The sequence below is a fragment of the Chlorocebus sabaeus genome, chromosome 18 (genome assembly GCF_047675955.1).
Source record: "Chlorocebus sabaeus isolate Y175 chromosome 18, mChlSab1.0.hap1, whole genome shotgun sequence".
Lineage (NCBI taxonomy): Eukaryota > Metazoa > Chordata > Mammalia > Primates > Cercopithecidae > Chlorocebus > Chlorocebus sabaeus.
Window position 1 is genome coordinate 73,788,704 of NC_132921.1, and position 25,858 is coordinate 73,814,561.

At 42.9% G+C, this 25,858-nt stretch overlaps 2 protein-coding genes across 5 annotated transcripts in view; one reads left to right on the top strand and one right to left on the bottom strand.

Moving 5' to 3' along the window:
* The window catches only part of CEP76 (centrosomal protein 76), a 30,214-nt gene extending 25,245 nt beyond the window's left edge, over positions 1 to 4,969 (bottom strand). The window contains exons 1-4 of the mRNA XM_007974718.3: positions 4,634 to 4,969; positions 3,116 to 3,271; positions 1,998 to 2,073; positions 1,143 to 1,367 (exon numbers count right to left, since the gene is read on the bottom strand). Coding sequence (XP_007972909.1) covers positions 1,143 to 1,367; positions 1,998 to 2,073; positions 3,116 to 3,271; positions 4,634 to 4,696 — 520 coding nt within the window. The 5' untranslated portion in view covers positions 4,697 to 4,969. The remainder of the gene's footprint in view (positions 1 to 1,142; positions 1,368 to 1,997; positions 2,074 to 3,115; positions 3,272 to 4,633) is intronic.
* The window catches only part of PSMG2 (proteasome assembly chaperone 2), a 64,921-nt gene extending 39,562 nt beyond the window's left edge, over positions 1 to 25,359 (top strand). For 3 of the 4 annotated variants that reach the window (XM_073006485.1, XM_073006486.1, XM_007974717.3), the window contains 6 exons: positions 8,641 to 8,812; positions 14,600 to 14,658; positions 18,190 to 18,308; positions 20,118 to 20,291; positions 24,118 to 24,238; positions 25,054 to 25,359. In XM_073006485.1, coding sequence (XP_072862586.1) covers positions 8,677 to 8,812; positions 14,600 to 14,658; positions 18,190 to 18,308; positions 20,118 to 20,291; positions 24,118 to 24,238; positions 25,054 to 25,146 — 702 coding nt within the window. In that variant the 5' untranslated portion in view covers positions 8,641 to 8,676 and the 3' untranslated portion in view covers positions 25,147 to 25,359. Of the gene's footprint in view, positions 1 to 5,156; positions 5,324 to 8,640; positions 8,813 to 14,599; positions 14,659 to 18,189; positions 18,309 to 20,117; positions 20,292 to 24,117; positions 24,239 to 25,053 lie in introns of those variants that run through there. The other variant, XM_007974716.3, reaches the window with a different exon arrangement.
* Positions 25,360 to 25,858: the final 499 nt, after the last annotated feature.

Sequence of the window (25,858 nt, forward strand, 5' to 3'; positions counted from 1 at the left end):
ACGGTGAAACCCCGTCTCTACTAAAAATACAAAAAACTAGCCGGGCGAGGTGGCGGGCGCCTGTAGTCCCAGCTACTCAGGAGGCTGAGGCAGGAGAATGGCGTAAACCCGGGAGGCGGAGCTTGCAGTGAGCTGAGATCCGGCCACTGCAGTCCAGCCCGGGTTACAGAGCAAGACTCCGTCTCAAAAAAAAAAAAAAAAAAAGTTTTCCATATTGACAACTAAAATGTACAAAATACCTTTACTGAAAGAAGCATAGTGTAAAACAATTACAGGAACCAAGTAGCATAAAATTTAGTTATGAGAATTATATGCTTTATTGGAGAAATAAGAAAAAAAAAGAGAAAAAAACCAAAATGACAGTTATATGTTCACATCTAAATTTGACTATTTATTTATGTATTTATTTATTTAAACAGAGTCTCACTCTGTTGCCCAGGCTGGAGTGTAATGGCACGATCTCGGCTCATTACAGTCGCCTGCCACTATGCCTGGCTAGAAATTCTTGTATTTCTAGTAGAGACGGGGTTTCGCCATGTTGGCTAGGCTGGTCTCAATCTCCTGACCTCAGGTGATCCACCTGCCTCGGCCTCCCAAAGCGCTGGGATTACAGGCGTGAGTCACCGCACCCAGCCTATTTTTTATTTTTTGTAGAATGTCTCACTTTGCCCAGACTGGTCTTGAACTCCTGGCTTCAAATGATGCTCTCACCTAGGCCTCCCAAAGTGTTGGGATTTCAGCTGTGAGTCACCGTGCCCAGCCTAAACTTTGACTTTTAAAAGTTACATAACATCATTAATCTGGTTGTTTTATAAATGAGAACGACCATGTCTCGTTTTTCACTCTATCATCCCAGCACCTGCCTAGCCTAACACTATGCACATAATAGGTATTTAAGTGTGTATTACTAAAAAATCAACAATGAAAACAGTCAAAAAATAATCTCCAGGGAAAATGAATTGCACACAGAATATTGCAAGAAGGTGGATAGTAGTTTAAATTGAAAAGAGCAGTGGGAAATGAAAGGCTAGAGATTCCTCCATTACAAATCTCTCCTTACAGAAAAAGTCATTATTATTGTTTCACAATAAAACATAACAAAGATTTACTCAATTAAATGATGATTTATTACTGTTTCTTACCCAGGCTTTCTCTGTGTACTTCAAGTAAAAAGCCATCATGAAAATCTGGTTCACAGGCACATGGAACAGGTTTTGAACGAAAACGTTGGTTTCGATAATGTAAACATAAAGTAAACGTTGAACAAACTTGTCCAGGTAAAGGCTCAGGTTCTTGCAGATGTTCCAAGAAAGCTTTTCCACCCAAAACCTGAAGGTAAAGATACCTCCGTGTTGGATCAATATTAGCTGTAAAGTGTAGCAATATATATGAGGAAACTGCCAAATAACTTAAAAGAATGTGATCAATCATTAGGAAATAAAAACTTGACAGATAAAAACCCAAAACCAAAGACTAAAAAAAAGCAAGAGTAACAAATTTATTACTGTATATACCAGAATCATTTGTACCCTGGGGAGAAGATACCCATATAATATGCTATTCTTTTCTGAGTTTATATCCAGGCTACTTTCTCCCAGCTGGAAAGGCATCAGAGCCAACATGTGGTATACTTTTGCTTCTTAGCTGCTTAACCAACATTCCTCCACCTTCACAAACCAACTCATATAATTATCAATTCAGCAAGTGTATTTGTCAGATAATTATATTACCATTTAAAAGCGAGGCTATACAGTTTTTATAAAACATATTACTAAAACACAAGAAACTGGTGATCCTGTTTTTGCTTCTACTGTGCTATACATTAACTCTTCTGATATACTTCATGCAAAACAGAATCTATGTTTTAGCTAACTATAAAATTTTAAGTATTTTATTTTGGGGGAAAAAATGGAAATGTCTTCTATCAAATACCAAAGACTACAGCACATCAGTATTTACTATAAACCACAACTAAATTAATGTTAAAATATACATACTTTTTTTTAATGTTGATTGTCTATCAAAACAAATAGGTTGTTTTGGAGAGGAAGGGAGTTCTTGCTCAACACTGTCCTAGAAAGGCAGGAAAAAAAAAATCAAAACAAATTAGAAAACAATTATAGGTTAAGGAAATATCAATAAACATGACTAAGCACTGAACCTAACAACAGGATAAGGCCCTTTCAAAGAACTCCTTATTTTCCTAGCCTAACTAAAATAATGAAAATAAAAGCCTGCATAAAAGATGATATAACCGGTCACTCCTAAAATCAAATGCTAAGGAATTAAACTGTCTTCAAGTAATACTATCCACATAAAGCTAAAAACAAATCCTTAATGCCTTCAACAAGGTTAAACTTTCTGCATGCTTATATAACATGCTTATAATTCCACCATGAGCTGATTTTAATAAAGTGTCATCACATAGTAGAAGCTGTTATTAGGTCAATTTTTATAACAAATGGGTTCATAAAACTTCAAAAACCAAAAAAAGGTACTGTATTAAAATACTTATTCCCTGTTGTATTATGAAGTCCATCCAATTTTCACATTATATTACCCAGGTATTGAGGTCACAGTTTTCATTATTGCCTCATTTTCAAACGAAGGCCTACTTACTAATTCTGCACTGAGAGACTATCATCCCATTATTGACCTATTTGTATGAAAAGATCTGAGGACTCTTATGGACAATTATTTTCTTAAAGAAATTTGTAATTCGTTAATCATAGAGAATACAATCCCAAAAGAGTGCTTATTTTAAAAATATGCTTAATCTAAAAAAATTACAGATCATAGTGAAAAAGAACTCCGTTATGATTAACTAATTTGACTAAAGTATGTATATTCAAAATTAACAGACCTAGAACATAAGAGAAAATTCTGTCACTGTAGAGAAGGAATATGATATATAACACAAATTTCATTGATACACAAAACTATTTGGTGTATTCAAGGGCAGAGCTAGCCTATACCTGAAACAAGGACACTAGTAAACAGAATGACCTTAAAGTGGTTTCACTAAAAGGAAAGGCCCCACATCGGAACCTTATCAACAGTGTTACACATTAGTATATACTTATACTCTCATTTATTTCCCTAAAAGATTACTCACAGTAACAAAATTAAGTTCTTTCATGACATCATCAATGATTCCTCGACGTCTAAGGGCTTTGATCAAATCTTCTGTCGATAAATGTTGTTGATCAGGTGCCAATTCTTCCCGTATAGTCTCAGCAAGGATTTCTCTTATTCTTCCATGGACATCCATCTATGTAGAAAACTCATATTACAATGTATAACATCACAAAGCAGTCAAATACTGCTTCTGAAGTTTTAGGTTTCTCCAGCTAATAATAGTAAATGCACAATTGTTACCACAATTGAATGGGAACAAAGGTAAGCTTTTAAAGAATGAATCTTTTGAGTACAAATTCTAGAAATCGTCTCCACTGGTTATCTGGCACCTTTGTTACCATTTCTCCACAAATAACACTCAACCAAAAGGAATCTTCTGAGAGGGAGTATAGTACAATCAAAAGAACACAGACTGGGGAGTAGGCAGACCAAAGCATGATCTTACTACTCTCATACTTCGATCTGCCTACTGATAAGAGACTCTTACCAGCTTTCAACTTATTAGATGTGTAACCTCAAGCCAACTTATTTACCCTTTATAAATCTGTTTCGTCACCGACAAGAACGGAAAAACCTAGTGTAGTGAGTGCCCTTTCACAATAGTGTTGTGAGGATTAGATAAACGACGCTAGGTACCTCGCACAAAGCCTGGCACACAAGGGCACCACGAACGATCGCTTTTATCACCTGGTACTCAGTCCAGCGAGCGCTGCAGAGACTGCAGGTTCTTCCGGAGCTCCGCAATATTAACAAATACCGTCATTACAAATCCTTTGGTAACTTCTCTTCCATGACTTCTTTGAGAATTGCTGATTGAAGCTCCTGGTTCAACTTCGCTAATACCCACGTTTCAGGGGTGAAGAAACCCTGATATCTGCCGGGCGCGGAGGCTCACGCCTGTAATCCCAACACTTTGGGAGAGCAAGGCGGGCGGATCACAAGGTCAGGAGTTCGAAACCAGCCAGACCAACATGGTGAAACCCCATCTCTACTAAAAATACAAAAATTAGCCAGGCGTGGTGGCAGGTGCCTGTAATCCCAGCTACTCAGGAGGCTGAGGCAGGAGAATCGCTTAAACCCGGGAGGCGGAGGTTGCAGTGAGCCGAGATCGCGCCATTGCACTCCAGCCTGGGCGACAGGGAGACTCCGTCTCAAAAAAAGAAAGAAACCCTGATATCTTACAGCAGAATACAAACCTCCAAACACAACTCACACTTGATTGGACTTCCAGAAGTCGCTCGCTAAGCGCTTCATTCTCACGGCCGTCCTAAAACGCCAAAACGCTCGTTCTATCGCCCCAGACTTGCTAGCACCTGCTCGGCTCGTTTTCTCTCTCGGAGGCTAGGACGCTCTCCTCGAACTCAAAGCTCTGCCCACCCCGCAGGCCTCGCCAGGGTCTGGGCAAGCAGGTGCCGCTGTCGGCCCGGGGCCGCCGGGCAGGAGGGAAGGGTCCTGGCTCGGCCCGGCGGTCTCTCCCAGCGCCCGCGACTCTCACCTTACTCAGCTGCTGGTGGATGAGCTGCTTCAGCTCGGAGGCTTTCTCCGGCGGCAGCGACATGCTGGCAGCCGGCGTCTCCCCGCCGCTTCTCCCCGCCTCAGACGCCCTCACTGCGCGGCCCCGGCCCGGCCAGGGAGCGTTAGGCGCGTCTGGAGCACAAAGCGCCGCAGCCGTTCGCCGAGCGCAGCTCCCAGGGGACGCAACGCCGCGTCAGGCCGGCGGCTGACCTGGAACTGAGGCCCCGGCAGCGGCGGCGCCAACTGTTTTCAAACAGTGGCGGACAACCGGACTCGGGGCTGGCCCGCACGCTGCCTGATCGTTTCCGCCCGGCGCGCCACCTCCCCGCTGGCCCCGCACCCCGAGACCTCAGCGCACCCCATCGCCTTGCTCGCTAGGGTCTGCGGAAGTGCCGCTCGCCCCGCGTCGCGGCCCCCCGGCGGCCTCCTTCTGCCCTCGGAACCGGCCTCGGAACCGGCAGTTAGCTGGACGGGCCCTCAGGGCCCGGCGCCCAGGGACTCGAAGGACCCGCCTGCGCCCCGCGAGGCCCCGGGGACTCGGGCTTCCGCCTCCCTGCTGCCCTCGTTCTTCCCAGTGTCACGCTTAGTCCCCGCTGGCCGCCCCCCTGCGACCATGTTCGTTCCCTGCGGGGAGTCGGCCCCCGACCTTGCCGGCTTCACCCTCCTCATGGTGAGTCTCCGCTTGCGCTCGGGGCTGCTGCCTCGCGAGGCCCCTGCGGTGTCGCCCCCCGACGCGGGGTGTTCGGCGGTGCCGGGAGAAAGAGGGCCCTGGTTTCTATTTCAGGTTCTCGGCCGGAAAAAACAGGGAGGTTGTAGCCGGAGGCAGACGTCCCAATGGAACCTTTGTCGGCTCTCAAACCAAACGTAGTCAAGTCTACAATTTGTAGTCTGTGTCCTGTAAAACGTGATGTGTTCGTACATTCTGGATACGCTGTACTGACGTTGTGCAGGGCATCCTTCAGTTTTGTCTAGAAAGTCTTTCTGCGACTAGTTTTAGATCAGTCTTAAGCTGGCATACTATCGTTGTTCACCGGAGAACTACTGATAGGGCAGTAAACGCTGACTCTTGCCGGTAGTTAGCAGTTTTATCGCTCTTCATATTCGTTCATTGTTTTAATAAAGTCTATAATGTGCGAGTATTAGAATACGACTAGGTGTGTGCCTTCAAGGAATTTACAGTGTAGTTGGCAACATGTGTAATTAATAAGAGTAATAAATGCTAGGATAGAAGTTTGAAAGGATATGGAAAGGCCCTGAGAGAATTGGGAGGGAAGGGACAGAGGGCGCGTTAAGAAAGGCTTCCTAGAGAAGGTAGTATGTAAAAGACGGAGGGGCTGTGGGCTGGGAGTAGGGGAAAGTAGGCGCTTCAGAAAGATAGATGTCTGTAACACAGTCACGTAAGCATGGGGGACTTGAAGCCTGCCAAGAATTTGGAATGACACATTGAGAGAGAATAAGCTGTAGGCCCTGTGAACCCAGAAGGCACCACTGGAAAATGCACTCTTTGGATGGTGTAAGGCTGGAGAGAGCTGGAACTGTCATTCTTATTCACTACATATAAAACACACAGCCCCAGAGAAGAGTGTTTCAAAAAGGAGGGAGTAGCCATGTCAGAAGTAGCCCAGAGGTGTGTAAGGTGAAGAAAGCGTATGTTTGGATTTAGCGACATCTTAACGGTGGTCATCTGGACAGTTACCAGTGAAGTGGTGAAGAGAAAAGCCATATTGGAGTGGGTTGAATGAATGGCAGAAAACAAGTAAAGATTTGGGTTGTATTATATATATATATAAATAAATCTCCAGTCATTAATTCAGAGACAGGCATGATGGCTCACGCCTGTAATCCCAGCACTTTGGAAGGCCAAGTACAGGAGAATCTCTTGAGCTCAGGAGTTCAAGACCAGCCTGAGCAACACAGTGATACCTCATCTCTACAAAAAAAAATAATAATAATAATTAGCCAGGTGTGGTGGCCTGCACTTGTATCTCAGCTGCTCAGGAAGCTGAGGTGGGAGGATCACTTGAGCCCAGGAGGCAGAGGCTGCAGTGAGCTGAAATCATGCCACTGCACTCCAGCCTGGGTGACAGAGTGAGACCCTGTCTCAGAAAAAAATTTTTTTAATAAGAGATAAAGTTTCTGCTTATGTTTTTGTGGGCGACTTGGAGAATTTTTGCTATGTAGAGACACAAGAAATGAGGCTGAGCTAGAGGGCTATGTGGGGTCAAGATCTTCTAGAATGAAAGATATTAGAGCATGTTTATGCACTGATGGACATAATACAATAGTGAGGAAGAGAAGGATGGTACAGAGTTTAACCCAAGTGTCAAAATTGTTGAGAAGGGAATTACAGGAGGTGACTAGGCAATTGGTAGGTGACAACAGTGAGAAGTGGAGAACATGCTGAGGGAACGCCCTGAAGGACAGAAACCAAAGGACTTGTTGGAAGAATGCAAAGGAGGAGCTACATTAAAAGGATACTTTGGGGATAACCTCAATAAAAATTAGGCATGTATTAGATGTAGTTGGTAAGGGAATGGGAAAAAGTTTAGGTAGAGTGAATAATGTTGACCTTTTTTTTTTTTTTTGAGACGGAGTATTGCTTTTTTTTTTTTGCCTAGGCTGGAGTGCAGTGGTGCGATCTCAGCTCACTGCAACCTCCGCCTCCTGGGTTCAAGTGATTCTCCTGCCTCAGCCTCCTGAGTAGCTGGGATTACAGGCATGCGCCACCACACCTGGCTAATTTTGTATTTTTAGTAGAGACAGGGTTTTACCATGTAGGCCAGGCTGGTCTTGAACTCCTGACCTCAAGTGATCTGCCCGCCTCAGCCTCCCAAAGTGCTGGGATTACAGGCATGAGCCACCATGCTCAGCGCACTTTTCTAAAATACAAAATATGGAGACAAATTTGGGCAGAAGTTTATAGTTTTGGACTTGCAGAATGTGAGTTTCCTGTGACCTAACCATGTGGAGACATCATTAGGTTGTGGAGCTCCTACATGTTGTGGGATATAGGTAGGGATTTGGCAGCTTTATTATTTTAAGTCACGGGGAAAAGAGAGTTTGTGTGTGTGTTTAGTGTGAAAAGCTGACTTCAACCTTTGGGCATGAGTGAAGAGGCACTAATAAAGCAGATGGTAAGAAGACCCACGAGAGCTTCTGTTCATACCTCGTAGCCTTTACACTTGCTTTCCCACTGCCTGGAATGGTCTTTCCCGTTTCTCTGTATGGCTGTCTCCTTTACCTTTTTCAGGTCTCTAGTCCTTTGTCACCTAGGGTGAGTCTTTCCTGGATTTCTCTACTTAAAATTGAAATCAGCCATGTACACACATCCTCGCACTTTGTCTCCGCAGCACTTACCACTGTATATTTTACTGTTTTATTACAGGTAAACCACTCTGGCTCGAATGGAAGTTCCATGAGGGCGTGAACTTTTGTTGGTTTATTTTCCTGCGTTCCCAGTGCCTAGAGCAGCAATTGACATATAGCTGGTGTTCAATAAGTATTTGTTAAATCAATAGTCTCAAAGGTGGAGGAGGCCCCAGCAGTTGTAGTTAATGAAAATCAATATCTAGCCATGATGCTATGACGCTTTCAGTACTAATACTATGACTGTTGTTTTCTGTCTAAACTTTTTGAAGTGCTGCAACCAGTCGTGTTGGCTCACACCTGTAATCCCAGCACTTTGGGAGGCCGAGGCGGGTGGATCACCTGAGGTCAGGAGTTTCAGACCACCCTGGCCAACATGGTGAAACCCCATCTCTACTAAAAATACAAAAATTAGCTGGGCGTGGTGGTGCACGCCTGTAATCCCAGCTACCCAGGAGGCTGAGTCAAGAGAATTGCTTCAAGCCGGGAGGAGGAGGCTGCAGTAAGCCGAGATGGTACCACTGCACTCCAGCCTAGGAGACAGAGGCAGACTGTCTCAAAAAATAAAGTAAAGTACTGCTAATTTTGGTGACTTACTGAACATATTTTTTATAATTTCAGCCAGCAGTATCTGTTGGAAATGTTGGCCAGCTTGCAATGGATCTGATTATTTCTACACTGAATATGTCTAAGATTGGTTACTTCTATACCGATTGTCTTGTGCCTATGGTTGGAAACAATCCATACGCGACTGCGGAAGGAAATTCAACAGAACTTAGTATAAATGCTGAAGGTATGTAAGATTTTACCTTGTATTGTTCTGCTACAAGGTAGAGTTGTTTTAAGTTAGAAATAGACTTTATTGATAATTGTTTTGTAGCAAATGTTTACTTAGTGCCAACTTTGTGTAGAATTCACAGCCCAATCACATTGTCCTATTCTTTTACATCCTAGTTTTAGTTGTTAGACTCTTGTAAATGGCAACTCTTATGAAGGTCGAGAATAAGATCACACTTGTGTCTTTTTTTTTTTTAAGACGGAGTCTCGCTCTGTCACCCAGGCTGGAGTGCAGTGGTGTGATCTTGGCTCACTGCAAGCTCTGCCCCCCGGGTTCACGCCATTCTCCTGCCTCAGCCTCATGAGTAGCTGGGACTACAAACGCTTGCCACTGTGCCCGGCTAATTTTTTATATTTTTTTAGTAGAGATGGGGTTTCACCGTGTTAGCCAGGATGGTCTCAATATCTTGACATCGTGATCCACCCACCTCAGCCTCCCAAAGTGCTGGGATTACAGGCGTGAGCCACTGTGCCCGGCCCATACTTGTATCTTTTGTAGAATTTAAAATTTCCTTTTTTTTCCAACATGGATTTTTTTCCTTCTATCTTCAGTTTTATTTCTTGTTCTTACTGGTATGTCTAACCATCACTAATAATATGGAAAGGCAAAAAGAAGATTGCATTGGACTCAGTCCTGTAGGTTTAATATATGTTACGTCAACTAAGCCTCATCCTCTTAGTCATCCTCTTCCAGTATAGGATTCGTAATAATATGGTATAGATAAGGCTCAAAGAGATTGACTTGCCTGATGCCGCTAATAGGTGTAGGCTTTTCCCATACTGTAAATCTTTGTAATTCCTCATTGGACTGTCAGGCTTGATTAATCAGGGAACACTGGTTATAATGCAGCACAGCACCTGGTGAGGAAGAGAAGAGCTCCTGTAGATCGTGAAGCGTGGGAGCACCAGTTACTGCCTTTGATGGCTAACTGTTCTGGTGATCTTTCAGTCCTCTGTTTACCATTTTAAGGTCAAATCCAGAGGGACAGAAGAGCACAAAAGGCCTTTGGTGAATTGAAAGACAAATGAAGAAGCATTTTGGTTTTTGTGTCTTATTAACCATATCATTGTTCTTAGCTTACGATAATGAAATGTACATTTGAGAAGTGACCTTATTATTGAAATTCCTACAGGACACATGGCTTTGTCAACACAAGACTAAATTTTAGTTACTGCCTCAGAGGATAAAGGACTGTAAATGGTTAAAACCAGAATCAATGACTGGGTACATTGGTACACATCTGTAATCCCAACACTTTGAGAGGCTGAGGTAGGAAGAACACTTGAGCCCAGGAGTTTGAGACCAGCCTGGGCAACAAAATGAGACCCCATCTTTACAAAAAGAAAAAGTAAAAAATTAGCCAGCCTGTGGTCCCAACCTCTTAGGAGGCTGACTTGGGAGGACTGTTGGAGCCTGGGAGGTTGTGGCTATAGTGAGCCATGATGATGCCACTACACTCCAGCCTGGGTGACAAAGTGAGACCATATCTTAAAAAATGAAAGCCCCTAGAATTTGTATACTTTCCGCTAGTGATAACAGCTATCTTTTATTAAGTATTACTGTGAACTGAATGCCATGTACTTTTTTTTTTTTTTTTTTTTGATACAGAGTTTTGCTCTTGTTGCACAGGCTGGAGTACAATGGTGCAATCTCAGCTTACCGCAACCTCCGCCTTCCAGGTTCAAGCAGCTCTCCTGCATCAGCCTCCCAAGTAGCTGGGATTACAGGCATGTGCTGCCACACCCAGCTAGTTTTGTGTTTTTAGTAGAGATGGAGTTTCTCCATGTTGGTCAGGCTGGTCTCGAACTCCCGAAATCAGGTGATCTGCCTGCGTTGGCCACCTAAAGTGCTGGGATTACAGGCATGAGCTGCTGCGCCCAGCCGCATTTACGTGTATTTCATTTAATCCTTACAACTGTTTTTTTTTTTTTAAGACGGAGTTTTGTTCTTGTTCCCCAAGCTGGAGTGCAATGGCACAATCTTGACTCACCGCCACCTCTGCCTCCTGGGTTCAAGTGATTCTCCTGCCTCAGCCTCCCCAGTAGATGGGATTACAGGCATGCGCCACCACGCCCGGCCAATTTTTTATTTTTAGTAAAGACAGGGTTTCTCCATGTTTGTCAGGCTGGTCTCAAACTCCTGATCTCAGGTGATCTGCCTGCCTCGGCCTCCCAAAGTGCTGGGATTACAGGCGTGAGCCACTGCGTATGGCCTTACAACTATTTTGTAAGGTAGTTTTTTATATGAGGAACTGTAACAAAATTATTTATTTATTAATATCTCCCTATATCTTACCATATTAAAATTGGCCCAGTTTACCCCACAATGTTGCCCAAAGTTTAGTTTGTCCAAACCAGCACCTATAGTATGAGGAGACTTCAAAAAGTTTGTGAGAAAATGAACAAAAAGATAAAAAACAAAAAATATAAACTTTATTTCTGAACATCAGCTTCGTCAAGTTCAAGACACTTTGTAAGCCATGATAGCAGCCATGTAGTCCATCCCTAAAGAACTGAGGGGCCTGGGAATTAAACATGTCAGTGCAGTCTTTTTTACATTATTAATTGAAGAAAAATGGGTGCTCTTTGCAGATTTTTTAAGATTAGGAAACAAAAGAAGTCAGAAGCAGCCAAATCAGGACAAGGTGGAGGCGTAATGATTTCCCATTGAAACTTTGACAAAAGTGCCCTTGTTTGATGGGAGGAATGAGCAGCAGCATTTTTCTGATGGACAAAGACTCTCGGGTGAATCTTTTCCAGTTGCTTTTCTGAGAAAGCTTTGGTTGACTTTCTCAAAACACTGTCATGGTAGGCAGATGTTATCATTCTTTGGCCCCCCAGAAAGTCAACAAGCAGAATGCCTGGAGCGTCCCAAAAAACTGTTGCTATGACTTCTACTCTTGACTGGTCCACTTTTGTTTGGCTGAACCACTTCTGCCTTGGTAGCCATTGCTTTGAATGTGCTTTTTCGTCAGGATTATACTGGTAAAGCCACGTTTCATTAGCTACAGTTCCTTAATTTCAGGATCTTGATATCACTTGTTTAAAATTGCCATTGAAAGCTGTGCTCTTGTCTGTAGCTGAAGGGACACAATGGTTTTGGTACTCATCGAGTGGAAAGTTTGCTCAACTTTAATTGTTCAGTCAGAATTGTGTAAACTGAACCAATTGAGATGTCTGCGGTGTTGAAGGTTGTTTCTGCTGTTAATCCTCAGTCCTCTTCAATTAGGGCACAAATAGGATGAATTTTTCCTCAAATTGGGGTAGATGGTCTGCTGCTGTGGGCTTCATCTTTAACATTATCTCGTCCCTTCTTAAGATGAGTTACCCATTTATAAACTGCTGATTTCTTTGGGGCATTGTCCCCATAAATTTTTTTTTTTTTTTCAAGACAGAGTTTTGCTCTTGTCACTCAGGCTGGAGTGCAATGGCATGACCTCAGCTCACTTCTACCTTCGCCTCCCAAGTTGAAGCAATTCTCTTACTTCAGCCTCCTGAGTAGCTGGGATTACAGGAGCCTACCAGTATGCCTGGCTAATTTTTGTATTTTTAGTAGAGATGGGGTTTCTTCCCCCGCCACCTCGCCCCAGACGGAGTCTCCCTCTGGATGCTTAGGCTGGAGTGTACTGGTGCAGTCTCAGCTCACTGCATCCTCCGCCTCCTGGGTTCAAGCGATTCTCCTGCCTCAGCCTCCCAAGTAGTTGGGATTACAGGCGCCTGCTGCCACGCCCAGCTAATTTTTGTGTTTTTAGTAGAGATGGGGTTTCACCATGTTGGCCAGGCTGGTCTCCAACTCCTGATCTCAGGTGATCCGCCTGCCTTGGCCTCCCAAAGTGCTGGGATTACAGGTGTGAGGAGCAACTGCACCTGGCCCCCATAAACTTTTTTATTTTATTTTATTTATTTATTTATTTATTTATTTTTGAGACAGAGTCTCGCTCTGTTGCCCAGGCTGGAGTACAATGGCACGATCTCAGCCCACTGCAACCTCCACCTCCCAGGTTCAAGCAATTCTCCTGCCTCAGCCTCCTTAGTAGCTAGGATTACAGATGCATGTATGACCACACCCAGCTAATTTTTTGTATTTTTAGTAGAGATGAGGTTTCACCGTGTTAGCCAGGATGGTCTCAGTCTCCTGACCTTGTGATTTGCCTGCCTCCGCCTCCCAAAGTGCTGGGATCACAGGCGTGAGCCACCATGCCCGGCCTATTTTATTTTATTTTTGAGATAGAGTCTTGCTCTATCACACAGGCTGGAGTGCAGTGGCGCAATCTTGGCTCACTGCAACCTCCGCCTCCTGGGTTCAAGAGATTCTCCTGCCTCAGCCTTCCAAGAAGCTGTGATTGTAGGCACTCACCACCATGCCCAGTAATATTTGTATTTTTTTTTTTTTTTGGGCATAGAGTTTCACTCTTGTTGCCCAGTCTGGAGTGCAATGCCATGAATTCAGTTCACTGCAACCTCCGCCTCCCAAGTTCAAGCGATTCTTCTGTCTCAGCCTCCCGAGTGGCTGGAATTACAGGCACGTGCCACTATGCCCAGCTAATATTTTGTATTTTTAGTAAAGACGGGGTTTCACCATGTTAGTCAGGCTGGTGTTGAACTGACCTCAGGTGATCCAACCACCTTGGCCTTCCGGAGTACTGGGATTACAGGTGTGGACCACCACTCCCAGCCTAATTTTTGTATTTTTAGTAGAGACAGGGTTTCACCATGTTGTCCAGGCTGGTCCTGAACTCCTGACCTCAGGCAGTTCACCCCCCTCAGCCTTCCAGAGTGCTGGAATTACAGGTATGAGCCACCGCCCCCGCCCCTCATAAACTTTTTTCTAATTTTTTTATTTTTTTGAGACTTGCTCTGTCGCCCAGTCTGGAGTGCAGTGGCGCGATCTCAGTTCACTGCAAGCTCCGCCTCCCGGGTTCACGCCATTCTCCCACCTCAGCCTCCCGAGTAGCTGGGACTACAGGCGCCCGCCACCACGCCCGGCTAGTTTTTTGTATTTTTTAGTAGAGACGGGGTTTCACCGTGTTAGCCAGGATGATCTCCATCTCCTGACCTTGTGATCTGCCCACCTCGGCTTCCCAAAGTGCTGGGATTACAGGCGTGAGCCACCGCGCCTGGCTGCTTGTCATCCTTAGAAGTGAAGTTGGGCGGGGAAGCCTTAAGCATCTCTAGAGTGGGCCCCTTGTAGAATCTCATGAAAGCTATGGATCCTTTTCCCAGAAAAAAATGCAAACACATTGACTCACATGACGTTTTCTATTATTTCAGATCCTTTAGAAAGTTCTAAGGAACACACATGTACCTATTTCAGGATTTTATTACATGGCTAACATACTCCTACCTTTTACTGTTTCTTCTGTTAATCCCAGTGAGTGTTGTTGTTCTCTGGAGACAAGAGGGAAGAATATCAAAAGCCAAAAAGTTCAGTTTTCTTAAGGATGATTTTAGTTGTCATAATACCAGAAATTTTCAGGGGAACAGTTAAAGTCAGAAAAAATAATTTTTGATACTTTCTTAAACTTTTCAGAAATGAATTGTTCCATAGAATAAAGCCCACTGGCTCATTTTAAGGTACTTCTAAATTGTCTTATTTTAACCAGATGACATATATGTTCTGTATTTTAATTATTGAAAATATTTAAATGCAAAAGGTATTAGAATTCAATTTTTGTTTATCATAATAATTTCAACTTGCATAAGTTCAGTATCATATGATTTCATTTTCTTCTTGTTTTTATAGTATATTCATTGCCTTCAAGAAAGCTGGTGGCTCTTCAGTTAAGATCCATTTTTATTAAGGTTAGTATGTTGTAGTTTGCCTTTTTGTTTATTAAAGTGTAATGAGAAAATAAGTAACATTAGGAATTAAGATTCAAAAATTACTGTTTTTACCGTATGTACAGTTAAGAAGATCTGATTCTATAGAGAAATAATCTTATAATATTTCAGATGTGTTACTGTCTTTTCATGATTATATAGAAAGGAAGTAGGACTTTTATCTTGAATGTTACATATTTTCAGTTCGGGTAACATTGGTGAAAAAATGTAAGAATTAGAGGTTTATTCCATTTGTATTACATTTCAGCTGGTGGCATCTACATATAAACTGTGTATATATCAAATTATATGTATGTCATAAAATATTCTGAATCCGACTTCTTTCCTCCTCCACTGCTACCACTGAGTCCAAAGCACTGTCATCTTCATGCCCGACTCTACTCTTGCCCAATCTACCTCTCGCCAGCGGCAGCACTGACGATCCTCTAAACCTACACCACATCGCTACTCTCTTCGAAACCCTCCAGTAGCTTCTCCTCTCACTCAAAATTGTGATCCAGGAGAAGGGGCTTGCTTCCTAACGCACTGTGACACCAGGTTTTTGAGAAAAGAAAGGCTTTATATTGCAGATTGACTCCCAAGGAGACAGGAGTCGAGCTCAAATCTGCCTCCCTGTGCTGGCTTCAAGGCAGTGTTCTTATTAGAAAAGGTTCAGAGGTGGATTCTGAGATGAGTGGGTGAGCGATGGAAGGAAAGGGTAGATCTGGTAAGTCCTTGGGCTTGCACAGTTATCTTTTCATGCTAACTCATAGGGCCCACGTGCCAGTTCAGGGGAGTGAGTATGAAACGTGGCAATGGAGAGTCAGCTTGTGACACCAGCAAGCTTGTTCTCTGCAGACTCAACTTGGCCATAGTGGTTCCAGCCAATTTCAGCTGGTTCTTTTATCCCATAAGGGAAGGAAGTTTCAGTATTGTAGCAAGTAGTTTCTTATCTGCTACCCTGCAAACGCAAATTTTTTTTTTTTTTTTTTTTTTTTTTTTTGAGACAGTCTCCTCTGTAGCCCAGGCTGAAGTGCACTGATGTGATCTCAACTCACTGCAGCCTCTGCCATCCTGGGTTCAAGTGATCCTCCCTCCTCAGCCTCTGGGATTACAGGCACACGCCACCATACTAGTTAATTTTTGTATTTTTAGTAGAGAGAGAGTTTTGCCATGTTGGCCAGGCTGGTCTCCAACTCCTGGCCTCAAGTGATCCACCCGCTTTGGCCTTTCGAATGCTAGGATTACAGGTGTAAGCCACGCCCAGCCCAAACTCAAGAATTTCTGTTAGTCATTGGTTTCTTTAACTCTTTGGGGATGGTTTCAAATTCACAGCCCTTACTGTGGCCTGTGAGGCTCTATATCTGTGCTAATACAGTAGCCACTAGCCACATTTAACTATTTACAGTTTAATTCATCACATTAAATTTAAAATTCAGTTCCTCAGTCACTACTCACGTTCCGAGTTCTCAGGAGCCCCACATGGCAAGTAGCCGGCAGAACAAGAGTCCTGCTCACAGGGAGCTCTGCCAGACCGCTGCTCTGCGGAGCCTGACCTGCAGCCACACTGGCCTCCCTGTGTTGTTAGACATTAAGCTCATCCTCAGTCTCTCCACTCATTTCTCTGCCAGAATTCATTTTCTTGGAGACTCAAATGGTTTGCCTCCTTTAGTGTTTTCTTAAATGTTTCCTCATCAGAAAGGCCCTCTTAAACAATCCTTTATTCCTTTTTTTTTTTTTTTTTTTCTCCTTGAAACAGGGTCTCTCTTGCTCTGTCACCCAGGCTGGACTGCAGTGGTGTGATCTTGGTTCACTGCAACCTCTGCCTCCCAGGCTCAAGCCATTCTCTGACCTCAGCCTCCCGAGTAGCTGGGATTACAGGCGTGCACCACCACACCCGGCTAATTTTTGTATTTTTTGCAGAGGTAGGGTTTCGCCATCTTGCCCAGGCTGGTCTTGAACTCCTGAGCTCAAGCAATTCATGCTTCAGCAAATGCAGTGGTGTGATCTCAGCTCACTGCAACCTCCCCCTCCCGGGTTCAAATGATTCTCCTGCCTCAGCCTCCCGAGCAGCTGGGATTACAAGCGTGTCACTGCACCCGGCCAATTTTTGCATTTTTAGTAAAGATGGGGTTTCACCATGTTGGCCAGGCTGGTCTCGAACTCTTGACTTCAGGTGATCCGCCCACCTCGGCTTCCCAAAGTGCTGGGATTATAGGAGCGATAGGAGGGAGCTACCATGCCTGGCCCAGAGCCTGCCTCTCGTAACTGCTATACTAGACTACCTTCTTATTTTAAAAGTTAGCCTGCATTTCTTACCTGCGTTTTAAATTTTATTGAATAGTTATTTTATGAGCAGTCTTTGAAAAATTTTCATAAAGTGGGCTTCCCCTGAAATTTTATAACCCACATTCCAGATTTACTAGCTGTAAACATCTTGCCATACCTGCTTGATCTCTCGCTATGTGTGTACACACAGTTTCCTTCTTCGAAACAATCCACAAGTAGGCTAGCAACACCATCATGTGTCACCCCTGCATACTTCCGCACACATCTTTCAAGAACAAGGACACCATGACCACCCCCAAGAAAACCAGCATTTTAATGAATTTATTCAGGAGTATCATCCAACATACTCAGATTTCCATAGCTCTTCCCAGAATATCCTTCAATTCTGGATCCATTCATGGTGCACAGGCTGTATTTGACTGTTACATCTTTTTAGTTGGTATCTTTCAGAGTAAAGCTGGCCTGCCTCGCTTTCTTTCTTTACAAAATTGACTCCTTTGAGGAATCGGGGCCAGATGTGGCGCATTCTCCATTCATCTGATTGTTTCCATGTGACCAGATTTGGGTCACAAATTTCTGGCAAGAACCCTTCACAGATGGCCATGTATTGGTTATTAGGTAACGATAGATTACTTCAGTAGAGAACTGGGAAGTTTTCCCTTGTCCATTACAGTAGAATTTTTTTGAAATCTGGATTCCTCATGACTCATTGATTTCTTTTCCTTTTTTTTTTTTTTTTTGAGACAGAGTCTCACTCGGTCGCCCAGGCTGGAGTGCAATGGCACAATCTCAGCTCACTGCAGCCTTCACCTCCCGGGTTCAAGTGATTCTCCTGTCTCAGCCTCCTGAGTAGCTGGGATTACAGGTGCCTGCCATCATGCCCAGCTAATTTTTGTATTTTTCATAGAGATGGGGTTTTGTCATGTTGGCCAGGCTGGTCTTGAACTCTTGACCTCAGGTGATCCACCTGCCTCCCAAAGTGCTGGGACTACAGGCGTGAGCCACCGTGCATAGCCATTGGTTTCTTAATTATAAAGATGCATTAGATAATTCATTGCTGTTTATCATTCTCTTTCGGTTTAAGCACAGTAAGTGCATCTGAAAGTAATTTCAGTATATATAAATTATATATCGTTATTGCATAAAGTTGATGAGATAGTATATAGAATGTTGGTATGCTCTAAGACTAACTTTTAGATTTTATTCTCTCAATGGTGTGCAAAGTATAAATCAAAGCCATTCTGTGAAAAACTGCTTTCCTGGGTGAAAAGCAGCGGCTGTGCCAGAGTCATTGTTCTTTCGAGCAGCCATTCATACCAGCGCAATGACCTGCAGCTTCGCAGGTATGTTCCTGCCTCTGGAAAGTTATTTTTGATATGGTTTATACTGTGATAATTTCTCTATTAAAAGGTTAAAATGAACTTTAAAAGCCATGTAGATCCTTACCTCTTCTCGCTGGAGTTTAGAAAGAGGTGGGTAAGAGAAGGTCAGGAGATGGGAGGGAGTACAGTTAGGCAGATCTTTTCAGTTCCTGTGAGCTTAGTAGAGTTGGGGCATGGGAAAACATCGTGTAGAGAGAGAGAGTTTGGGAACCATGTTTTTAGTGTTTCCTGTCACATGCATAGCAACATCACAGCTCAGCTAATTTAAGAGAATGAGCAGAAAAGGTACTCAAGATTTATTGGTTGATAACTTTTGAAAGACTAATATTTTCAGTTATTTCCATATATGCAACCATTTTTTTAAAAACATTTAATTTTTGTAGAGACAGGGTCTCGCTATGTTGCCCAGGCTGGTCTCGAATTCCCGGGCTCAAGCAGTCTGCCTGCCTCAGCCTCCCAAAGTATTGGGATTGCATGCGTGAGCCCCCCGCACCTGGCCACATGCACCATTTGTATTTGCAGAAATCCAGTTGCCTAAAGTGTAGCTCCCTGGCACGTCAGAGTGAGTTCTTCAGTGTAAGACAAAGTATCTCAGAAATAGAACTATAAGCTACCATTATCACATAAAGTTGATAACATATCATATAGAATACTCATACTCCAAGATGTAGCTTTTATTTATTTATTTTTGAGATGGAGTCTTGCCCTGTCACCCAGGCAGGAGTGCAGTGGCGTGATCTCACCTCACTGCAACCTCCACCTCCTGGATTCAAGCGATTCTCCTGCCTCAGTCTCCTGAGTAGCTGGGATTACAGGTGCCTGCCACCACGCCAGACTAATTTTTATAATTTTAGTAGAGGCGAGGCTTCACCATCTTGGCCAGGCTGGTCTCGAACTTCTGAACCTCGAATTCACCTGCCTGGGCCTCCCAAAATGCTGGGATTACAGGCATGAGCCACCGCGCCCATCCCCAAGATGTAGCCTTTTTTTTTTCCCTTTTCTTTTTTTTGAGACGGAGTCTCCCTCAGTTGTCCAGGCTGGAGTGCAGTGGTGTGATTTTGGCTCACTGCAAGCTCCACCTCCTGGGTTCAAGCGATTTTCCTGCCTCAGCCTCCCGAGTACCTGGGACTACAGGCGTGTGCCACCATGCCTGGCTCATGTTTTGTCTGTTTAGTAGAGACGGGGTTTCACTATATTGGCCAGGTTGGTCTCGAACTCCTGACCTCAGGTGATTTGCCTCCCAAAGTGTTGGAATTACAGGCGTGAGCCACCGCACCCAGACCCAAGATGTAGCTTTTAGATCATTTCTTTTTTATTATTTTTGGGATGGATTCTCGCTCTGTCACCGAGTGCAGTGGCGCAATCTTGGCTCACTGTAACCTTTTTAGATGGTGTAGATCATAACTTTTATCACTTATACACCTATAAAATCAGGATGAAAAAATACCAATAAGCCAAGAGTTACCTTTCAAAATGAGCTAATTTCTGGAACTTTCACAAAAGACATTATAGGCTTCATGGCAGAAGGAAGCAAAGCTGTGGGAAATTTTTGCAATGGGCTTGCCTAAGTGTTTCTATCTTTTTATATTGTCTCCCAAGTAAGTAAGTAGCAAATCAGCAATATTTTTTACTTAAGTCTGCTGAAACTTGTGTTTTGCCTGTGCAGCAGAATATATGGAGACCAAGAGAATTTTAGCTAAAGAACCAATGTTTGCCTTAGAGTTTGTATTTGTGAGTTTTTAAAAAGTTTAACTATATGATTATTTCTAGTACTCCCTTCCGGTACCTACTCACACCTTCCATGCAAAGAAGTGTTCAAAATAAAATAAAGAGCCTTAACTGGCAAGAAATGGAAAAAAGCCGGTGCATTCCTGAAATAGATGATTCCGAGTTTTGTATCCGCATTCCGGGGGGAGGCATCACAAAAACACTGTACGATGAAAGGTGAGTTTGTTTGCCTGTTCATTGGTTTCCCACTTAAAAATGAAATTAATGCCGTGAGCCGAGATCGTGCCACTGCACTCTAGCCTGGGTGACAGAGCAAGACTCCGTCTCAACCAACCAACCAACCAACCAACCAACCAACCAACCAACCAACGAAATTAAGTCAGGGAATGTACTGGATTACTTACTGAAACTTTGAAAACGTATTTATAAAACTGGTACTACTTTAGAGCTCTTGCATTTAGGGAAAAGATTTAAACTTGGTTATAGAAGAACTGGTTTCTAAAAAGCCATATTTAATGCTTTATTTTGTGTAACTTTTTAGGGATTCTGATACTTATTCTTTGCAAGCTCTACAGACACACTTTTTAAAATTGTGGTAAAATACACATCCTGCAAAATGTACATACATGTTAACTATATTTAAGTGTACAATCAGGTGCCGTTAAGTAATTCACAGCATCTGCATCCATCAGCACTGTCTACTTCTAGAACTTTGCCATCATATTAAATTTTAAAAACTGTACCTGTAAATAATAACTCCCAACTTTATTTCTGTAAAATTGGTGTTGATGTTCCCATTTTCATTTATTTTAATAATTCGAGTCTTTCCTTTTTTTTCCCCTAGTCAAGCTAGCTAAAGATTTGTCAGTTTTGTTTTTCTTTGAAGAACCAGTTTTGATTTTGCTGATTATTGTTTTTCTATTCTCTATTATTTCTCTCTTATCTAATCTTTATTTTCTTCTGCTCGCTTTGGATTTGGTTTGCTCTTCTTTTCTCTTTCCCAAGGTGTAAACTTAGGTTATTGATTTAAAAGTTTTTTTCTTTTGTACTGAATGTGTTCACAGCTGTACATTTCATCTTAGCACTGCGTTCACTGCATGCCCTATGATTTCACATGTTGTGTTTTCATTTTCACTCATCTCAGTATTTTCTCATTTCCCTTGTGTTTTTGTTCCCTGTTCCTCTCTTGTCCCCCTCACAAACACTTACCTCCTTTCTATTTTTTATTTTTTTTATTTTTTTGAGACGGAGTCTCGCTCTGTCGCCCAGGCTGGAGTACAGTCGTGTGATCTCGGCTTACTGCAACCTCCACCTTCCAGGTTCACGCCATTCTCCTGCCTCAGCCTCCCGAGTAGCTGGGACTACAGGCGCCGCCACCACGCCCAGCTAGTTTTTTTTTTGTATTTTTAGCAGAGACGGGGTTTCACTGTGTTAGCCAGGATGGTCTCGATCTTCTGATCTCGTGATCCGCCCGCCTCGGCTTCCCAAAGTGCTGGGATTACAGGCGTGAGCCCCTGCCACACCTACCTCCTTTCTAAGAGTCAACTCACCCTTCACCTCCTGTCTGCAGCCTTGCCTGTTCCTGTCTTCTAGACAAGGAAGTTGCCCGTCTGCACTCCCACTGCGCTCCACCTCTTCTGTACTTTGTTGCACTTACTTTACAAATCAGTCCTCCTAAACTTTTGCTGCTGACCATGACAGAGTAACTGATATCAGACTTGCCCTCCTGCCGTAAAAAAAACTGAAACCTGACAGAATTTATGAAACAACTGTTTTCCAGACATTGGACTGGAAAGCACACACAGGCAGCACACAGCTGTCATCCCTAAGAGAAGGCAAAATTTAAAAGTCTACAGTTGCCCAGCTTTCTGCTTGGAGATACTTTCCGGACTGCAGCACAGGGAGCGGAACCCAGGCAGAGCACAGTGGTCTTGCTGAGTGGAGGAAATGAGTTCAGACTACAGGGAGGCTGAGGCAACTCGAAATACAGGGCAGAGAATCAGAGGGCAGGGGTGGTGCTCATTAGAGTCCGGGGGTCTGTCTCCGTGGGTCTTTTTCTGAATTCTGAGCCATAGGTATAGGGTGAAACTGAGTCCAGGCAAAGAGCAGCTTCTGGATAGCTATAAGCTTGCCCACAAAGTTAGCAGTGATAAACAGAAAATACTATAAAAGTTAGACCTACTCAGCATCAGACATTCGGGAAATGGAGATTTTACCCTAAAGAAACAATATTAAAATATTCAGTTGTATCAACCAGAATAAAATAGTCATCCTCTGCCTTTTTAACAGAAGACCAGGGGGTGATATTGAAATGATTATCCCACGGTGTGTTACAAACTAGTAAGAGGCGAGATAAGTGAAGAGCATACCCCTGCACTTTCCAAGTTAGAGCCTTGAAAATGCAGGCACAGCCTGGGAGCCAGCCTTCTCCAGGCGAGAGCCTTGCCTAAGGCCATCACAGCAGAGGCATTTAGGAACTGGAATTTTCTGAGCCATCAGAGCTCATGGTGGTTCCATACAAAGATTGAGAGCCCCTAAGGTATTTGAGAACCAAGTACTGGGCTAGTGTGAGTGGGGCTAACAATTTCTACTTTGTAGTTTCTAGAGACAGATAACTGTGGTAGTTAGCCTGGTATCAGCTGCGACTTCCGAACGTACACATCAGAGTCTCCTCAGTGTCTTAAATCCCTTCCTTAGAACTCTGCTCACTTTTATTTCTGTAGCTCTCTTCTCTGTCAGTCTCGTGCTTTCAAGTTTTGGCATGGCATTTTTCTCATAGCTTGGTTTTAGGGTGTTAGGAATAATTTTTGTGTTTATTGGCAAGCAGGAAACTTTTTGCATTGGTGTATCTCCATCTCATCACTAGCTTGAGGTGTTTATAGTATGATAGGAGGCTATGTTTTGGAGTTAGAGAGACCTGAGTTCATGTCCCGTCTCTCTGCCACTTACTAGATACAGAACTTTGGGCATGTTAACTATGTATTCAATTTTTGTTGTTGTTGTTTTTTTGTTTGTTTTGAGACAGTGTCTTGCTGTGTCTCACGCGGTTCTCCTGCCTCAGCCTCCTGAGTAGCTACAGGTGCACGCCACCACGCCCGGCTAATTTTTGTATTTTTAGTAGAGATGGGGTTTCACCATGTTGGCCAGGCTGGTCTCGAACTCCTGACCTCAGGTGATCTGCCCGCCTCCGCCTCCCAAAATGCTGGAATTACAGGCATGAGCCAGCGTGCCTGGCCTGTATTCAGTATCTTTAAACCTGTTACCTCATAAGAGTAGCTAACACTTCTGTCATATTTACTGTGTGGTCACTGTTTTAAGCATTTTGCCTTCACTACCTCCTTTCAACCTCACAACAACCTGTGAAGTAGGTTCCATTATCATCCCCCTTTTATAGATGAGGAACACCCCTGGTTAAAGTAACTTGCCCAACATATCTGGTAAGTTGAAGAGCTAGAATCTGAATGCTGGTGTCTGTCCTTGTTCCCGTTATTCCAAACTGATTCTTTTATAAAATGGAGCTAATTAGAGCTTCCTCAGGATTATTACAGGGATTGTCATAAAATTTGCAGATAATGCTTAACACGTAATAATCACTCAACGTTTTTGGAAGAAGTAGGAACTTTTCTTTCCTTTAATGATTCCATTCTCTTCCACAGTTTCCCTCACTGCTTTAGATAGTCACTAGGTAAGTTATTTTCTTTCAGTCTCTGCTGTGGTGCTTCTGAAAATTACTGTCTTCTGAAGTAGGTTTGGGGAGTAGATCAGAACATACCTTATCTGCTGTAGCCAAGGACACAAAGGCAGCTTTTTCATGCAGCCGTGGGGTGAGGCATGATCATGTGTGTTCCCCAGTGGGTGTTACAGGGGCCTGCTCTCACAAGTAGAAAACTTTATGTAGGGCGAAGGGAGATGAAGTTATCTTATCATGTGGCGTCTTTTCCTTACCCAAACCAGGCAGGTTATCATAGCTGTGAAGACAGACACACTAGAATCAACCCTTGTACCTGTGAAAAATACCGATTCTTATTTTCATTTCTTGTAGCTGTTCTAAAGAAATCCAAATGGCAGTTCTGCTGAAATTTGTTTCAGAAGGGGACAACATCCCAGATGCATTAGGTCTCGTTGAGTACCTTAATGAGTGGCTTCAGATAATCAAACCACTTGTAAGTTTTATTATAGCCTAAGCCTCTTCTTTGGTTGTGTGTATTCATTAACTTGCATTTTATATACTACCTAAGTAGACCAAATGAGTGAAGGTTCATATTAAATATAGACATATCTTTACATAAAATTTAGTTTAAGGTGAACTTTTGAAAATTAAAGGACAGTTAACCAACCTATTATTTACAGTTGTTTCATTAAAGCTGACTTTCCAAAAAGGAAAATCCTTAGTTCTTCATTGTACTTACTATTCATGTTAGATTAATCATGCCAGACACAGTCTTGCAATAATAAACAAGCCTTCTGTGGAATTCAGGAATTTTTTTAGGAAAGTAAAAAGTACTGCTACATGAGCAATACTGTGGCTATTGAATAAATACTACAGTTGATATTTTTCTGTATTATGAAATGAGAGCATTATACCCAGGGAAGTGAGTCAGCCTTTAGGCATAACAGAACACCTCATAAGGCTGCTTTATAAGGTGGGTAACTAGCTTTTTAATTCATGCTTTTGCAAGAACAAATTGATACAAATCACATGACACTGATTTTTTTTTTTAATACCATATTCTTTTTGAATGTGATTTTCCATAATAAACTTCATCTGCAGCCTTTCTGGCATATCTTTATAATTTGGAACTTAAAGAAATTTATCTTCAGTTGACATGAAGACAAACTTTATTTTTCCTTAACAATAAAACCGGGCTATAAAAGTGTCAACCAAAAGGAACACAAAAGGAGAGTTTTATAATTCACTTTAAAAGGAGATCTGATGGTAAAAGTTTAAAGATAAAAATATTTTGTTCTTCAATTACAGAGCGATGACCCCACAGCATCTACCTCACGGTGGAAAATACCAAGTTCTTGGAGATTACTGTTTGGCAGTGGTCTTCCCCCGGCACTTTTTTGATCTGTTTTCCATTTTATACCTTATACCCAGAACACTTACTACCAACACAGCTGTTAAACATTCTAGACAAAAAAACCGTATGATCCGAGAATGTATTAGGAAATTACCTTCACTGTAAATGTCAAAGGGAAAGATTAAGGATCTCTTTGCCATGCTTTTCATCATATGCAACAAATGTGAATTTTGTACAATAAAATTTTATTTCCTAAGTAATTTTCTCTTAAATGTATTTTTTTTTTAAATTTCAGACTGTATTGGCTTCCTAGTTCGGCTCTAATCACCACAAACTTAGTGACACACCAGTTTAATTTTTTAATTAATTAACTAATTAATTTTCATTGTGTATGTTAGGTAAAATGAGACGAGGTCTTACCATGTTGCCCAGGCTGGTCTCAAACTCCTGGGCTCAGGCAATCCTCCTGCCGTGGCCTCCCAAAGTGCTGAGATTACAGGCGTTACACAACCATGTCCAGCCACAAATTTGCTTTTAAATTCTGACTTCTGAGTTCTGGAAGTCAGAAATCCAAAAATGGGTCTGACAAGGCTAAAGTTGAGGTGATAGCAGGGCAGTGCTCCTGAGGAAGGCTTTAGGGAGAATTTGTGTTCTGCTGTTACCAGCTTCTAGAGGTTGCCATATTCTTTGGCTCATGGGCCCTTGCATCTTCAAAGCCAGCAGCTTAGCATCTTCAGATCTCTCACATATAAAAGGACC